Genomic DNA, 18,574 nt, shown 5'->3' on the forward strand with positions numbered 1-18,574 from the left:
GAGACATGTAGAGACAGACAGGTAACCAGTCTATCACAGGGCTGACATGTAGAGACAGACAGGTAACCAGTCTATCACACGGAGACATGTAGAGACAGACAGGTAACCAGTCTATCACAGGGAGACATGTAGAGACAGACAGGTAACCAGTCTATCCCAGGGAGACATGTAGAGAAAGACAGGTAACCAGTCTATCACAGGGCTGACATGTAGAGACAGACAGGTAACCAGTCTATCACAGGGCTGACATGTAGAGACAGACAGATAACCAGTTTATCACAGGGAGACATGTAGAGACAGACAGGTAACCAGTCTATCACAGGGAGACATGTAGAGACAGACAGGTAACTATCACAGGGCTGACATGTAGAGACAGACAGGTAACCAGTCTATCACAGGGAGACATGTAGAGACAGACAGGTAACCAGTCTATCACAGGGAGACATGTAGAGACAGACAGGTAACCAGTCTATCACAGGGAGACATGTAGAGACAGACAGGTAACCAGTCTATCACAGGGAGACATGTAGAGACAGACAGGTAACTATCACAGGGAGACATGTAGAGACAGACAGGTAACCAGTCTATCACAGGGAGACATGTAGAGACAGACAGGTAACCAGTCTATCACAGGGAGACATGTAGAGACAGACAGGTAACCAGTCTATCACAGGGCTGACATGTAGAGACAGACAGGTAACCAGTCTATCACAGGGAGACATGTAGAGACAGACAGGTAACCAGTCTATCACAGGGAGACATGTAGAGACAGACAGGTAACCAGTCTATCACAGGGCTGACATGTAGAGACAGACAGGTAACCAGTCCATCACAGGGAGACATGTAGAGACAGACAGGTAACCAGTCTATCACAGGGAGACATGTAGAGACAGACAGGTAACCATTCTATCACAGGGCTGACATGTAGAGACAGACAGGAAACCAGTCTATCACAGGGAGACATGTAGAGACAGACAGGTAACCAGTCTATCACAGGGAGACATGTAGAGACAGACAGGTCTTACCTTGTATGTGACCGGTGTTTTCTTGTGAAAATGAAAAAGGAGGAAAAGAAAATAGACATCTTTTGACTTCACTCATGAAGATTTTATTATAAATGTATACATTTAAAAATATAAACCATTTTGTGATAAAAGTGATTTTAAAAAAAAGCACATTTGGTATAAATGAAGCTTATGTTATGTTTTCATTTACATAAACTAGACTTTCATTCCATTTGATTATTTGTTGGATAAAAACATGTCTGATGATAACTTGTTCGTTTCTTACATGATTGTCTGATAATTCATTGATTGATCGGGGCTGGACCACATAAGTATACATTTCATTGGATTTAAGAGGAAACGGCTCTGTTTAAACATTTCGCGTAGCATTAAAATGAATATCTCCCCCACTTTGATTATATAAAAACTGTTTGTGTTCAGGTAGAATGTATTTTTGGTCTGATGATGAATTTCACTTCTTCTTCTTGAGGTCAGCAATGAGATATGTCTCCCTTTCCTCGAGGATTGCGTAGAAGACGTCTTTGCCGTCAGGTCCGGCAGCAGTCAGGGGACCGGAGTAGAGCTTCCTCATCTTCTCCTGATCGGTGCGGCTCGCCAAGATTTCATCGTAACTCTCTTGTTGGATGATGCCTTTGTCGAGGAGCTCATCAAAAATGGGTTCAATGTTTTTCACTCTTTTGATCAGCTGGAGTCTATGTTTATCCACGAACTGAGCCCCTGAGGAAAGAAGGAGGAATGCCTGATTACAACTTTGTACATTTTCTTCAGAGGAAAAGGTTCATTTTGATGATCAAATAGTGGATTTCTAACTCTGGCATTAAACTACATCTGAAAGAATAAGGGTTCAGTTTACAGCTACGAAGTTACGTGTTCTCCAAATTCTGTAAAGCTCTTGCATCTAAAGTTTCTACAATACGCCATTTTTGGGAGACGCACTTTCATGCCAAGAGTAAGATGAGAAGATAGATACTATATACTATACTTCTACTATAGTACTACCACCACCAAATGCAGTTGAAACCCGAGGGCCTGGGCTGCACCAGATTTCTGCCTAAAAGCCTTTTGAAGCAACACTAAAGAGTATTTAGTGCCTTAAAATAATGTTTCCAAAATAGTTTCAGTGGTTCATCAGCTCAAAACCGGGTGAACGGGACTTCAGCATTCGCTCTGCAGCCCTCTATTGGCTGTAACCGCACTATGTAACTTTGCCTTGTCGGGTAGTGTTTTTGTAGTTCTAATGAGACTACAAATTTGACCTGCTTTACGGCAAGCGTTACAAAAGCCGGTAGGTGGAGGCTCTGCGTGGAGATCAGTGGGAGAACACCCGGCAGGTGCGTAGAAGATACTTTGCAGCTAGGTAGTTTTCAAATTGGTATCATGGCAGAGCCTGCACAGAAAAGGAGGAGTATAATGTCCGATGAGGCGAAGGAAAGAAAACGGGAGTATGACAAATAAAGAGCTTGTATGAGAGTGAATATCGGACCGGCTCACACTCGAGAGCTGAAGGAGGCTACAAAATGCAAGACGGATGGTGACTTGGTTTTGTTGCTGCTGGACTTGTAAATAATACCGGTAATCATTTTTTTTCCAACAGTGTGCATCTGTGTACAATACATTGATTATTTTATTGGCTCATGTTAGCTAAGGCGTTAGCTATTGTGCTAATATATATGTAACTATCGCTATGGCTCATGTTAGCTAATCTTAGCTAAGGCGTTAGCTATTGTGCTAATATATATGTAACTATCGCTATGGCTCATGTTAGCTAATCTTAGCTAAGACGTTAGCTACTCTACCTTGTCACTGGACATCGTTCAAATCGTTCATCGTTTCCAGAGCCGGTTCTGCATACAAACAAATAACGTGCGTGCGACGGTAGGCTGGGGTAGGCTAAATTATTTACAACGGCAGTAATGGACAATTCCCTTCCAACCTGTAGGGGGACCGAAGAGGAATGGTTCTTAAGTGTTGCGCAGTTTTTTCTCGCCTCTGTCGCTGCAACGCTCCTGGGGATGTTGGGACTCTGAACAGGACTAGAATATGCTCATGATTTATTACATTTTCAATGTGTCCTGAGATGACTGCTGTTGTGATATGACACTATAAATACAATTTAATTGAATAGATACAGCCCTCGTGTCTGTACTCTACACACACACACACACACACACACACACACACACACACACACACACACACACACACACACACACACACACACACAAATCTAGGAGACATTTAGCTTAGTTTAGCACAGAGACAGGAGGAACTGGAGAACAGCGAGCTCGTCCCAATGTTGTGGTTTTTAGGAGTTCTGGACTGAACCAGGCTTACCCTTTGCTTCCAGTCTGTATGCTAAGCTAAGCTAAATGTCTCCTGGCTCTATCCTCAATGTGCAAACTCTGAGAAATAACACAATAAGTGTCAAACTAATTCATTTGAATTCAACAGTCTCAATCTGATCGGTGTCCGATGGCAGGCAGCGTTCACGATGAAGACATCACCTTACCTGTGCATCCACCTCCTGCCACGGTGTTCACAGCAGCCGCTTCAGCTGACCGTCTCCCGTCTGAAACAAATTCAAAATTGCTTCATGAAAGAGTGTTAATGCGTGTTTTTTCAGACACACAGCAAACAAAAGGCTGTCTTTCAAGGTAAAGATAGACGATTAAAATGCATTTCCTCCTGAATTTGTCCTCAACTCTTTTTTATGAAGTGCCCTCTTGGATGCCAGATTAAGATAATAATATTTCATAGGAATGTTTGCCCGTCATTTATGTGTATATATTTGCGTGAGCTCCATAATAACCACTATTGCTGCTTTGAACGTGGAAATCCCAGATACATGCTCAGCCGGTTTAAACGTTTTCAAACCGGTCTGGGCCAAAGCGAGAACCGGTTATACCGACCTTTACCACTAGGTGTCGCACTTGCCATAGCAGACCCCCCAGAGTGATAGTTTATAGGAGAGTCAAAAATATGCCGCGATCTAACGTTCACTTTGCTTTCCGTGTGACGTATTCAAAGAGCGTCGGAATTTGAGCTTGTGGCTTAAAAACAATTATGAAAGGTGAACTTTAGCTCGTTTTGCATATTTACTCTTCAACAAGTGAAGTTGCTGTTCATCATATACGTGTTGCTGCTTATGTTGGCGCCCTCGTAGAGCAACTAGCCTTTTTATCTTCATCTATCGGATCTACGTTCTCAGCTGTTAAACGTCTGGCACGTTGCCATAGTAACGCGTCTTCAAAACGTCGACGTAAACAGTGTCGTGCGCACGTATAAAAAGGATGCCGAAATAAGACATAATGACGATTTGTAAAAAAAACAAAAAAAAACAAAGCCATGGTTTGTTAGGTCTGTCTGAAAGATTTTATGAGCAAATTTTATTGAATTTTATTTATTTGTCTTTTAAGAGACATTTCTCTCTCTTGCACTATTGATTATTTTAAGGGGTTTGTTCAATATGCAATACGACTACTCAATACAACACGTTAAGCTAAATATGTAATTATTATTACTATTAATGTTCATATAAATGTTATAATTAAATTGTAATAATATATATTTTTTTTATTATTATGAAAACACATAATATACAAACATAATATTACACATAGAAATACCTCATGTCCTCAATGCTTAAAAAACATACAAATGTTGGTTCCAATATTTCCAATATTAATATGTCTCGTGTTAAAAACAACTCACGGTCACCGGAAGCAGGTGTGGAGGACGTCAGTCCAGCGATGTCTGCAACTGTCATATAGGAAGCACGGTTACATCCTGATAACACTCTGACACTGACTAAAACACCGTTTATGAATATTTAATATGCTGCTAGGTTTTATCAACCCACTCCTGGACCAAACCGACTCTTCGGTCAGACTGTTGAGCCATGTCTTACCTTGTATGTGACCAGTGTTTTGGTATTCTTCTGAAAAAGAAAAAGGAGGAAAAGAAAAGAGACATATTTTGGCTTCACTCGTGATACATATTTGAGTGACAGTGAAAGTTAAAAGTGTTTAATAGGCTGTTCAGATGAATTCTGGTGATATTATTTAAACCTGACCTTTTCGAATCGTATGGTTCCATATTGTTTGAAGCTCTTTACTGTGTTTGAGCTTGAGTGCAAAGTCTGCGTCTGGATTTCTTATGAACACTTCGCAGTAATTTGGCATGCTTTCATATATGAGCTGTATGTCCTGAGGAAAAAAAATAAATTATGGGAAAAGGTTAGACTTTCAGCATCCGGAGTTTGCAACAGCGATTACTACGTCTTTTTTTCTCTCATCTAAATCAAAGACATAAACAGAAGGGGGCAAAAATGATAACTGCCAAATATTGGTAAAATGTCACGATTTCAGATATTTAAATGTATTATTTAAATATTCATAATAACATAACGCTCACATTGTTCATAGATATTTAAAGCAACACTAAAGAGTATTTAGTGCCTTAAAATAATGTTTCCAAAATAGTTTCAGGGGTTCATCACCTCAAAACTGGGTGAACGGGACTTCAGCATTCGCTCTGCAGCCCTCTATTGGCTGTAACCGCACTATGTAACTTTGCCTCGTAGGGTAGTGGTTTTGTAGTTCTACAATTGTAATGAGACTACAATTTGACCTGCTTTACGGCAAGCGTTACAAAAGCCGGTAGGTGGAGGCTCTGCGTGGAGATCAGTGGGAGAACACCTGGCAGGTGCGTGGAAGAGACCTTGCAGCTAAAAGAGAGTGAATATCGGACCGGCTCACACTCGAGAGCTGAAGGAGGCTACAAAATGCAAGACGGATGGTGACTTGGTTTTGTTGCTGCTGGACTTGTAAATAATACCGGGAATCAGTTTTTTTCCAACAGTGTGCATCTGTGTACGATACATTGATTATTTTATTGGGTCATGTTAGCTAAGGCGTTAGCTATTGTGCTAATATATATGTAACTATAGCTATGGCTCATGTTAGCTAATCTTAGCTAAGGCGTTAGCTACTCTACCTTGTCACTGGACATCGTCCAGGCTAAATTATTTACGACGGCAGTAATGGACAATTCCCTTCCAACCTGTAGGGGGACCGAAGAGGAAAAGTTCTTAAGTGTTGCTTTAAATAAAAAGGTTGATTTTAGGTTTGAAGCACTGAAATAATCTTATTTCAGTCAAACATACTTTAGGATTAACTTCTGCACCGTGAAAATCTGCTGTGAGGATGAAACGATCTTCCATTTTCAGGTACTCCTGTGGTGGCGGCTTTTTGATGATTTTGTATCCGTAGCTCTTGTCCAGTTGCTGTTGGGACAAAAACATGAGTTGCCTGTGCTGCGTTTTCATCACGTGATTTGTGGCATTAGTGACAATAAGATATGAAATAACCTGTTTTAGACCAGGATCACGTGGGATCAGATAAACATGGAGTGTGAGGAATGCTGTGTTGATCTTGTATATTAAAACATCACACCGTATCTTAAATGGGATGCCAAGTTTCACCAGGAATGCTCTGATAGAGAAAACTGGTTCGGACAGTTTGACGTGGTGCGATGTGACCTCGGACGCTTTCTCCACGACATCTCCACAGTCCTCTATGTGCAGGACTGCAAACTTGTCCCATATGTCAGGGTTGTCGTCTGCACAACATAAGAGCACATAACATAAGGATTGCATCAGCTGTTGTACTCATGCTGTCTGGAATTTAAAGATCCCATATTATACTGTTTTTCATCAATTTCACACAGCTGTCAGAGGTTCAACAACACTGTATTCGATATGCATTGCCCCAAACCCATCCGTGGTCCTGAGTTTCAGCTGTCTAAAAGTTGCTCAGATGTGACCCGCCATGGCAAAACCAGCGAATTTAAGTAAATGACGAAATAAGCTTTTTTTTTTCAAAATTAGTGATTTTCGTTTTTTTTTTGCAGAATATGCAAGTTGAGATCATGAAGAAGCCACTCCATGTTTCAGATAACAGTATTGGTTGTCGTAAAAGTATACATTTTGTATTTGTAGTTTCTGAAAAAATCTGCAGTTGCCCGTTTCCCTGCAGGGGCATGCACGGCGATGCAGTTCATTTCCATACTGATTACCGTTGGCCATTCACGCGCTGTTATGTTAGAAGCGAAACACATGGCTACTTATACAGCGTCCACGTCGGCCGCAGCGGCGCTGGAGCGGAAGATATCAGACGCTATATCTACGGTTACATTTCAACGGGATAAAGACAGCGAAATGGAGGAAATCTGTAACTTTGACTGCAAATGCTACAGAAGAAGAAAGGAGAACTCTCTCCTTGGAAGACATTCATGTAGCGACAAACTTTCTCAAGAGCTTATGTACAGCATACGGATGGATTCTTTAGCTGCCGAAAAAGAGCAAACGGACATACAGTAGTTACGTCGGAAATGACTGCATCCACCAAAAAGCCGCAGATGAAAAGAAAGTCCGCCCGGACCTCTTATTTCATCAGAGCCAACAAAGTCTGCAGGAATACTTTTTAGTTTCTTCTGGGGTTTCCGTTAACATCCAAGTTATCTACTTTGCTTAGCTGGCTAAGCTAGCTCAGTACTATCGTTTTAAAAGTATATGCACATCGAAACTAAGCTGTAATGGGAGGTTTTTGGCTCGTAATGTGGGCATCTGATTTAACAGTAAGGTGCCAAGGGGCACGTTCTGTCCACTTACCTATGCAGATCCAGTGTGGCAGCTGTACTTCAAATAGCTTCCCGGCGATGACTGTGATGTTCATTAGGGGACCTGCAGGCATGTATTGCATCGACTCCATCCTCTGCATATGTCCTTCCCAAGAGCAGAACTGATACTTTAAGCTGACCTTTTCCTTGCAGACCCAGCGCAAGCCAGAGACGCTGCATTCAAAGTTTCCCGCGTCAGACTGTAGACTACAGCAAGCCATGGAAAAATAACGAATGAAATAAAAAAGATGAGCATATATCCCTAGAATATAGTTCCAGTTTGCTGTGATGCAGAATTTAGGACGTTATTCTTTCTTCACCTGTATGTCGGAGCCTCATCTGCATCTGCACTGTTCACGTCAGGTTCAACTTTAGTCCAGTCGCTGCAGTCCTGCTGCAGAGGACAAAGATGTTTGGAAGTAAGTGGAGATGGGGCTTTTTGCAACATCACATAAATGAACAAATGAAAGTGATGAACTGATGTGAGGATTACCATAACGCTTCCATCACCCTCAGGCTCCATGCGTCCCGGAGGCCCTTGTGAAGACATGTCTGAATTTGTTTCAAATTGTTATTTTGATATTTAAGGTCATGTGATTAATGTGGTATTTAACTTGAAATATTTCAAGTGAATAATTAGCATGAGGGGGAAAGCCTGTCAGCACTGAGATTCTCACTGAGATTGTAGTGGTTTCGCAGAGGTCTACGATAGTCTGGTTGGGTCTAATGTGAGGTTCTAAGTGGAGGAACCAGAGACTGTCTACGGTCCATCAACAAGGTCGCTCCTGTATTTATGTCTAAATTATGTTATTTTAAGTGTTGATGGAGCAGCTACAGTGTTTACAAATCGTCATCATTATGTAGTTAGTTCGGCAGCCTTTTTGTGTTGCAATTAAAGTCCTGGAGAATAATAATTCAAGGAAAAGTCTGAGGATCACCAAAGTGATTACGATGCATCCTCAAAGCACAATGAATGTGGAAACAACATTTCTTGGCACTCCATGCAAGAGTTCACTGGTACTTGAGGGAAAAGTCCAGGCTCATCAAAGATCTCTGGACAAAATGTAATTGTGATGCATCCAATAATGGTCCAGTGTGTCCGTCACACCGAAGGACAAACACCGACGTTACCATGGAGCCCCTTGCATGGCTGAAACACTGACTGATCTGATCTAATTGAAGCATGTGCTTCAACAGACCACACATTCAAATGGCTGTTTGACCGTCCACATGCAATTTGATTTAAGAAAAAAAAGGCATTAAAGTGTAATAAACAAAAACAAACTTGCCTTTGGATCCTGACCTAACGTCCAACAACCTCTGCACCAGATCACTCCTGTTCATCTGCGTTAAAACCTCCCTGGTCACCTCCAAAGCCTGTTGGCCGTAGGTCTCCATCATCAGCTCCACTATCTCGGCTTTGTCTGCCAGCTCCATTCTCTGTCTGGAGATTCTTGGGAGGCCTTTCTCCATTTTACTGTCCTGCAAGACATGCTTGAATTTCTCGAGCTCATCGTAGTTGAAATCTTCCAGCGTTTCCAAAAGCTTCAACTGGACTGACATTTTCTCTGAGGAGGAAGAAAAGAGAAAATAACTGACCGATTCCAAATCAGACTTTAAAAGACTTAGTTGCTTTTGAACAAAATATAAATAAATAATTAGAAAATAACATATTCTGCTTCAGAACACTATACTCACTCAATACAGAAGCCATGCAACAAATACTTCCTTTGATAAGATTATAATGTGAAATTGTGTCAAAACTATTTAATTGAATATTCATTGCGTACCAATCCACAATAATATTGCATGATAAACACGGCACCCAGTAGCCTGATCATACCAATAACTGTCAATTATTCAACCATTCCTCAATTGACGGTCATTCATGTGCAATAACAACATCAAAATGTCATATATTCTATTATACAATAATGTGAACTCAACTACTCAGTCTGTCCTTGATTAAATTTTTAAATAGTAGTATTTTTTTAATATATGTTATTTATTACATTCTGTTTTGCCTCTTGTTGTTGCACTATCCTCTTTGCTGCTGTAATCCTGTAAATGTCCCCGCCGTGGGACTAATAAAGGTTTATCTTATCGTAACAGAGGTGCTGATTAAAGTCAACAGCAAAATGTGATTATTTGGCCTACATGTACTGTATTTTACTATAAATTGTACATTTAAAAAGAATTACACCAAATTAATTCCAGTGACTTCACAAAAATCAAAGAGGCTGGATTCAATTGGCTGATGCTGCATGTTATTGCTTTGCCGCCCTTTTTATTCATTTTAAAACAAATAACAACAAGTTTTAACCACTTTCTTTAAAATATATTTCTATTTTTCTCTCTGACCTTTGAATCCTGAGTTGGACATTCCCGTCACCAGATAAGTCCTGTTCATGTCCCTTAAAATGTCGATGGTCACCTCCCAAGACAGCAAACCACAGGTCTCCACCATCTGTTTCACCAGTAGGTCTGCACTACCGTACCATGTTTCCCAGTTTATGTGTCGGACCCTCTTCATGAAGAGCGTTAGCTTCAGCAACCACTTGAATTTCTTCAGCTCCTCCTCACTCAAAGTCTTCACTGTTTCCAAAAGAATCCGTTTCAAATCCTGTGTAAATGTGTAATTTCCCAATTGGGACGGTTAAAGATTCATTTATCTGCATTTTGTCAGTGTTATAGACGTCGAGTGTAAATGTTATAAGATTAGTTTTTTCTGCATGATCACTCAAGACAATGATACACTAATATCTTTTCTACTGATTTCATTTTCTTTTGAAGTATTAAGTGTTTTAATTTCTTAACATCAAAGTCAAATATGAGTCCCTCCATCCTTTAATTCATGTTAATTAATAACTCCTTTCTGATCTCAACGCATCATGTTTCTGTAACAGGAGCTCAAAGAAACGGTTTTCTCTCTTTTCCATCATAACATTATAACTTAAGTGCTCAACATTAACAGTGAGAGGCAATTTAAAACACTCACTGTTTGTTTTGTTTCATCATTTATGATGATTTAAAATGTAAAATATAGTCATACTCACGTTCAGCAACAGTGAAGGTTGATGTTCATCCACAAAGTGTTGCTCTGAGGAGAAAAGACATTCAATAACTCAGACAATTCAAATCTAATTGAATCACTAATAATCACAATTAATGAGACACAGTTGCTTCAAAAGAAAATAAAAGAATTTCAGTACAAAACACAGAACTCAATCCGATTTACCTTTTTATTATTATGAATTATATAAATAATTTATTAGACACATGATTATGTTGTTTTTGTTTTAATCTTTACAATCGCACCATTTATACTGGACTTTGTGGCATAACGCCGCCACCACGCCTCCATTCTGTCTCTGTACCTTTGACACCAAAAAGAAAGAAGGAGTGATCATCCTGCAACGAGAAGGCGGCGTAAAGGGGCTTATGTCTTACCTGTGAGTCCTGAACTGGGCTTTGGTAACCTCTGTATCAGATCTGTCCTGTTCATTTGTTTAAAAGCCTCCGTGGTTAACTCCACAAACTGTTGGCCGTAGGTCTCCATCATCAGATACACGGTTATCCTTCTGTCTTTACTATAAATGTCTCCTATCATAAATGGGAAGGATGAGAGGTTCTTCAACATCAGGAATCTCCTGAATTCCTCAAAGCTCAGATCATCCAAATCATTCAGGGTTTCCAAAATCAGCTGTTGAACAGCTACTCTTGTTGCTACCTGAAAAATAATACGTTCATTAAATAAATATGTAAACCATGAATGAACCTGCATTAGGTGAATGAAAGCTGTGTTGTACTCAGTCAGACAGATGTAACATTACTCACTTTCCTGATCAATCCAGACCGGTGTTCACCTGAGTCTTGCTCTGAGGGGAAAAGTGGTAAAAGTCATTGATTCAACATTTTGGGCATTTTGACATGTTTTTGTCTTTATTGTTATTACTTTTGGGTCCTGAGCTGCTGTCTGACAGCCTCTGCACCAGATCAGTCCTGTTGATCTCCTCCAAAACCTCCTTGGTCTTATTCACAGCCTCTTCGTTGTAGCGCAACACCGTTAGAAACACCATGTCCTGATGTCCTGTTATCTCAAACAGCATGGATGGGAACTTGAACTGATGGAAGTCAGTTTGAGACGAGAGGACCTTCTTGAAATCCCCAAGCTCCCCGTCACTCAAATCAGCCAGCGTTTCCAAAAGTAGCTCTATAAAAGACGCCGCCGTCTCCACCTGGAAAATTCAAAGGAAATGTTCATGAAGCAAAAGTTAAATTTCTCTGCTGGGATGATTATAGATTTTACTCTTTAAATATCATCAATGTCTGTTTTAGAAACATGGATGTGGAGAACATCATCCAAACTTCACAAGATAGTGAAACAACTGATGTTTGTCCACTTGACTGGTTACTGATGTAGATGTACATATTTCTTTGGCAACTTCTCTTTTATAACTACTGTATTTCTGTTAACGGGTTCCTGACTCCCCTCCTTGAACCGACACCTTATCGTGGTGGAGGGGTTTGAGCACCTGAATGATCCTAGGAGCTATGTTGTCCGGGGCTTAATGCCCCTGGTAGGGTCTCCCAAGGCAAACAGGTCCTAGGTGACAGGTCAGACTAAGAGCGGTTCCAAAGCCCTTAATGAAGAAGCTAAAATCGAGGACGTTCACGTCGCCCGGATTGGCGTCACCGGGGCCCCACCCTGGAGCCAGGCCCGGGGTTGGGGCTCGCAGGCGAGCGCCTGGTGGCCGGGTCTGTGCCCACGGGACCCGGCCGGGCACAGCCCGAAAGAGCGACGTGGGCCCGCCCTCCTGTAGGCCCACCACCCGCAGGAGGGTTCAGAAGGGGCCGGTGCGGTGGGATTTGGGTGGCTGTCCTGGGCGGGTGCCCCGGCGACCCAATCCCCGGACGGTGACTCTAGCCATGGGGACATGGAATGTCACCTCACTGGGGGGTAAAGAGCCTGAGCTAGTGCGGGAGGTAGAGCGCTACCGGCTACAGGTAGTCGGGCTCACCTCCACGCACAGTCTGGGCTCTGGAACCCAACTCCTTGAGAGAGGCTGGACTCTCTTCTACTCTGGAGTTGCCCGCGGTGAAAGGCGCCGAGCTGGTGTGGGCTTGCTCATAGCCCCCCAGCTCGGCCGCCATGTGTTGGAGTTTTCCCCGGTGAACGAGAGGGTCGTTTCCCTGCGCCTTCGGGTCGGGGATAGGTCTCTCACTGTTGTTTCGGCCTATGGGCCAAACGGCAGTGCAGAGTACCCGGCCTTCTTGGAGTCCTTGGGAGGGGTACTTGAGAGTGCTCCAACCGGGGACTCCATTGTTTTACTGGGGGACTTCAACGCTCACGTGGGCAACGACAGTGTTACCTGGAGGGGCGTGATTGGGAGGAACGGCCTCCCCGATCAGAACCCGAGTGGGGTTCTGTTATTGGACTTCTGTGCTGGTCACGGTTTGTCCATAACGAACACCATGTTCAAACATAAGGGTGTCCATCAGTGCACATGGCACCAGGACACCCTAGGCCGGAGGTCAATGATCGACTTTGTGGTTGTGTCATCTGACCTCCGGCCGTATGTTTTGGACACTCGGGTGAAGAGAGGGGCTGAGCTGTCAACTGATCACCACCTGGTGGTGAGTTGGATCCGCTGGCAGGGGAGGAAGCTGGACAGACTTGGCAGACCTAAACGCGTTGTGAGGGTCTGCTGGGAACGTCTGGTGGAACCCTCTGTCAGGGAGGTCTTCAACTCCCACCTCCGGGAGAGCTTTGACCAGATCCCGAGGGAGGCTGGGGACATTGAGTCCGAATGGACCTTGTTCTCTGCCTCCATTGTTGACGCGGCTGTTCGAAGCTGTGGCCGTAAGGTCTCCGGTGCCTGTCGTGGTGGCAATCCCCGAACCCGGTGGTGGACACCGGAAGTAAGGGATGCTGTCAAGCTGAAGAAGGAGTCCTACCGAACCTGGTTGGCTCGGGGGACTCCCGAGGCAGCTGATGGGTACCGGCAGGCCAAGCGTGCTGCAGCACGGGCGGTCGCTGAAGCAAAAGTTCGGGTCTGGGAAGAGTTCGGGGAGGCCATGGAGGAGGACTATCGGTCGGCCTCGAGGAAATTCTGGCAAACCATCCGGCGCCTTAGGAAGGGGAAGCAGCCCTCCACCAACACTGTTTACGGTGGAGGTGGGGAGCTGCTGACTTCGACTGGGGATATCGTCGGGCGGTGGAAGGAATACTTCGAGGATCTCCTCAACCCAACTGACACGTCTCCCATTGGGGAAGCAGAGGCTGGAGACTCAGAGGTTCATCCACCCATTACACGGGCTGAAGTCACCGAGGTAGTTAAGAAGCTCCCCGGTGGCAAGGCACCGGGGGTGGATGAGATCCACCCTGAGTACCTCAAGTCTCTGGATGTTGTGGGGCTGTCTTGGTTGACACGTCTCTGCAACATCGCGTGGCAGTTGGGGACAGTGCCTCTGGACTGGCAGACCGGGGTGGTGGTCCCTCTATTCAAAAAGGGGGACCGGAGGGTGTGTTCCAACTATCGGGGGATCACACTTCTCAGCCTCCCCGGGAAAGTCTATTCCAGGGTGCTGGAGAGGAGAATTAGGCCGATAGTCGAACCTCGGATTCAGGAGGAACAATGCGGTTTTCGTCCTGGCCGTGGAACACTGGACCAGCTCTATACCCTCCGCAGGGTGCTTGAGGGTTCATGGGAGTTTGCCCAACCAGTCCACATGTGTTTTGTGGACTAGGAGAAGGCATTCGACCGTGTCCCTCGTGGCATTCTGTGGGAGGTACTTCGGGAGTACGGGGTCGGGGGCCCTCTGCTAAGGGCTGTTCGGTCCCTGTATGACCGGAGCAGGAGCTTGGTTCGCATTGCCGGCAGTAAGTCAGACCTGTTCCAGGTGCATGTTGGACTCCGGCAGGGCTGCCCTTTGTCACCGGTCCTGTTCATTATTTTTATGGACAGGATTTCTAGGCGCAGCCGTGGGCCGGAGGGGATCTGGTTCGGGAGCCACTGGATTTCATCCCTGCTTTTTGCGGACGATGTGGTCTTGTTGGCTCCTTCGAGCCAGGACCTCCAGCATGTCCTGGGGCGGTTTGCAGCCGAGTGTGAAGCAGCCGGGATGAGGATTAGCACCTCCAAATCTGAGGCCATGGTTCTCGACCGGAAAAAGGTGGCTTGCTCCCTCCAGGTCGGGGGGGAGTTCCTGCCTCAAGTGGAGGAGTTTAAGTATCTTGGGGTCTTGTTCACGAGTGAGGGAAGGATGGAACGTGAGATTGACAGGCGGATCGGTGCAGCGGCTGCAGTAATGCGGTCGCTGTATCGGTCCGTCGTGGTAAAGAGAGAGCTAAGCCGAAAGGCGAAGCTCTCGGTTTACCGGTCAATCTACGTTCCTACCCTCACCTATGGTCATGAACTTTGGGTCATGACCGAAAGAATAAGATCCCGGATACAAGCGGCCGAAATGAGCTTCCTCCGCAGGGTGGCGGGGCGCTCCCTTAGAGATAGGGTGAGGAGCTCCGTCACACGGGGGGAGCTCGGAGTAGAGCCGCTGCTCCTCCACATCGAGAGGAGCCAGTTGAGGTGGCTCGGGCATCTGCATCGGATGCCCCCGGGACGCCTCCCTCGGGAGGTGTTCCAGGCATGCCCCACCGGGAGGAGACCCCGAGGAAGACCCAGGACACGCTGGAGTGACTATGTCACCCGGCTGGCCTGGGAACGCCTTGGGGTCCTCCCGGAGGAGCTAGGGGAAGTGTCCGGGGAGAGGGAAGTCTGGGCGTCCCTGCTCAGGCAGCTGCCCCCGCGACCCGGTACTGGATAAGCGGAAGAAAATGGATGGATGGATGGATGGGTTCCTGACTTTTATTTTATTACCTGCTTAAAGGATCATACCAGTGTTACTACATGTCACTGTCCATCAACAACATCGGTCATCTGTTTACAGTTTATTGAATATGAATAAAATGTAAACAAACTTTACAGAATTTACCTGAAAATGTCAAGTTTAGTTAAAACCCACCTCGTAGTTAAAATCCTCCTTCTAGCTTGAAATTCAGTTCTTGTAAGGAACTATTTTCCCAGGCGTAATAACATTCAGCCCAACGGCTGTCTTTGCTCTGTTGTGATTGACAACAGTACCAGAACCTTTATTATATACAGTACCAGTTCTATTATTGATGAATCTGTCGATTCTTCCCTTCATTTATTAACTTTAGTTATATAATTTGGTCTATAATATTTCAGAAAATGGTTAAAGGTACCCATCACTATTCCCTTACATCTACATTGATATCTTCAAATGTTTTGTCTGACCAACAGCCCAAAACCCAAAGAGATGCAGTTAATGATCTAAAACAGAGAAAAGATCAATCAATGTAGACGAATCCATTGTTTTAGAATCCAAGTCAGACGTTACATCACTCACCTTCTGGATCAGCACAGGACAATGTTCATCCACACAGTATCGCTCTGAAGAGAGAGGAACTGTAAAATGATCACATAATCACTGTCAGAATAGAAGAATTAGAATGTTACATGTCAATGCAAAATAAACTGAAAATCTCCTTATTAATATCATAAAGATCAATTACCGGTTTCACCTGATAAACGTCTCAAATGCTCTCGCTGCACTTAATTCTTCCTATAGATTTACATTCAGACTGAGACTTCTAACTCTTTAGAATAATCTTTTTTAATTATTAGATTAAATCAACCTCCCAGTACGAACACCTGAATAGTCTTTGTTTGAATCATTAGGTCCTTAATCAGAGGTGGGAAGTAAACTTAAGTAGAATTTTCACGTATCTGTACTTTAGTATTTATTTCATGGATAACGTTTTACTGTTACTCCCTACATTTTAAACATATCTGTACTTTTACTCCACTATCTCTTCATAGCAAATCGTTGTTTGCTGCTATATAAATGTCTTAATGTCATGCGGATCCTTTAAGGGCTAGTTTTTGGTCTTTTACCTTTTGGTCTGCTGTCTGACAACCTCTGAACCGGAGCAAATCACTTAATATTCTCTCAAACCTCCCTGATCGTCTCACAGACTGTCGGCTGCAGGTTAACACCATAAAAAGCCCGTGTCCTGTATTTCTGTTGTCTCCATCTATGGAATGTCTGTGGAACGTTTGTGGAGGTCGGTTTCACTGAGAATCTTCTTGAAGCTCTTGATTTTCTGACTCAAATCAGCCAGCGTTTCCAAGCTCTATAACAGACGCCATCGTCTCCACCTGGTCAATTCAAAGGGAACTTTCATGGGCCAAACGTGCAAGGCCAGACAAGTGTCAATCAAACTTTGGTACACGCCCCCAGAGACGAATAGACCAATCAGGCTTATCTGATCCGTCCTTATGGGACTTTTACTGTTCAGGAACAACGTGAGTCTACTTTAGCCGACGTACTTTCCCTTTTCTTACGTAACACTGTACAATATCAACGAGATATGTTTGCATAGTTCCACCCTGACATTCGGTTCGGAGCTTCAAATCACTCATTCATGTTTAGTCTTTCCTGTTTTATTTTGTCACTCCTCTCTCCCCTCGTTTCAGATCACTTCACTTCCTGGCTTGTGTGATTTCCTGCGGACGTCGTCGTGGTGACATCACCCGTTGGTGTGTGGACTACGCTTCTGAAGCCTCGAGGTCGGCATTTTGGCCGTCGCTATCTTGGAGGTTTTGCAACCAGTGAACGGACATGACCATATTTGGACTGAGGCAGAGCGACGGGTGGATCTGAAGAGGGGAAGAGCGGCACCCTGAAAGGTATTTCCTGAGAAGACGTCATATTACCTCCCATCACTAAACCTTCCACCATGAAATCAACCTTAGGAACTGCAACAGAAGACTTACATACAGAGCTCTCAAATGCTTTCGCTGCACTTCATTTGTCCTGTAGATTTATATTCAGACAGAAACGTCTGTAAGTCAGGTTTTAAATATTTTATTAAATCAACGTCCCAGTACGAAACACAAAGCCAGGAGACATTTAGCTTAGCTTAGCATAAAGACTGGAGGCACAGGAGAACAACTCGTCCCTCCAAAGTTTGTTTTTTATTGTACCAATTCAACAAGATTTAGCGTCTTACTGAGGTTGGAAGGTTTTTAAACTTTGGACTGAGCCAGGCAAACGGTTAAATTAGGAGTTTTTTCAAATTAAGATTCTGGGTTTCCAGACAATCTGATCAGCGACTGATCACAGACAAAGTGAAAGGCATTTGGTGCAAAGATGTCATATTACCTCTCATCAGTCCACTGAGCCCCATGAAATCACCAGCATGAACTCCAGTCGAGGGTCCCGCACCTAAAAACACATTTTTGGAAAATTAAAATTGCACAATGATGGATCAGTCTAGTGTTTATGCCTACTACTTTTTTAAACACACACACACACACGCACACACACACACACACACACACGCACACACACACACACACACACACACACACACACACACACACACACACACACACACACACACACACACACACACACACACACACACACACACACACAGAGCTCTCAAATGCCCTCGCTGCAATTAATTTGTCCTCTAGGTTTACATTCGGACAGAGACGTCTGTAACTCAGTTTAAAATTCATAAATCATGAGGTCCTTAATCAGAGGTGGGAAGTAACGAAGTACAAATACTATTCAGATTCTGGGTTTCCAGACAATCTGATCAGCGACTGATCACAGACAGCCTGAAAGGCATTTGGTGGGAAGACATCATATTACCTCCCATCACTGAACCTTCGGCATCAACCTTAGGAACTGCAACAGAAGACTTTTACTCCACTATCTCTTCATAGCAAATCGTTGTTTGCTGCTATATAAATGTCTTAATGTCATGCGGATCCTTTAAG

At 43.9% G+C, this 18,574-nt stretch overlaps 2 protein-coding genes across 3 annotated transcripts in view; one reads left to right on the forward strand and one right to left on the reverse strand.

Moving 5' to 3' along the window:
* LOC311025030 (uncharacterized protein) overlaps positions 1-18,574 on the forward strand; it is a 375,179-nt gene that overhangs the window by 193,130 nt on the left and 163,475 nt on the right. The window lies entirely within an intron of this gene.
* The window catches only part of LOC311025005 (NACHT, LRR and PYD domains-containing protein 1 homolog), a 54,426-nt gene continuing 36,944 nt past the window's right edge, over positions 1,093-18,574 (reverse strand). Inside the window, exons 1-12 of one of the 2 annotated variants that reach the window (XM_084027663.1) lie at positions 10,065-10,210; positions 8,993-9,271; positions 8,197-8,255; positions 8,024-8,097; positions 7,696-7,910; positions 6,394-6,644; positions 6,190-6,309; positions 5,098-5,230; positions 4,933-4,962; positions 4,737-4,784; positions 3,535-3,594; positions 1,093-1,742 (exon numbers count right to left, since the gene is read on the reverse strand). In XM_084027663.1, coding sequence (XP_083883789.1) covers positions 1,477-1,742; positions 3,535-3,594; positions 4,737-4,784; positions 4,933-4,962; positions 5,098-5,230; positions 6,190-6,309; positions 6,394-6,644; positions 7,696-7,910; positions 8,024-8,097; positions 8,197-8,255; positions 8,993-9,271; positions 10,065-10,170 — 1,641 coding nt within the window. In that variant the 5' untranslated portion in view covers positions 10,171-10,210 and the 3' untranslated portion in view covers positions 1,093-1,476. Of the gene's footprint in view, positions 1,743-3,534; positions 3,595-4,736; positions 4,785-4,932; positions 4,963-5,097; positions 5,231-6,189; positions 6,310-6,393; positions 6,645-7,695; positions 7,911-8,023; positions 8,098-8,196; positions 8,256-8,992; positions 9,272-10,064; positions 10,211-18,574 lie in introns of those variants that run through there. The other variant, XM_084027662.1, reaches the window with a different exon arrangement.

The sequence above is a fragment of the Eutrigla gurnardus genome, assembly GCF_963514095.1.
Source record: "Eutrigla gurnardus genome assembly, chromosome: 14".
Taxonomy (NCBI): Eukaryota; Metazoa; Chordata; class Actinopteri; order Perciformes; family Triglidae; genus Eutrigla; species Eutrigla gurnardus.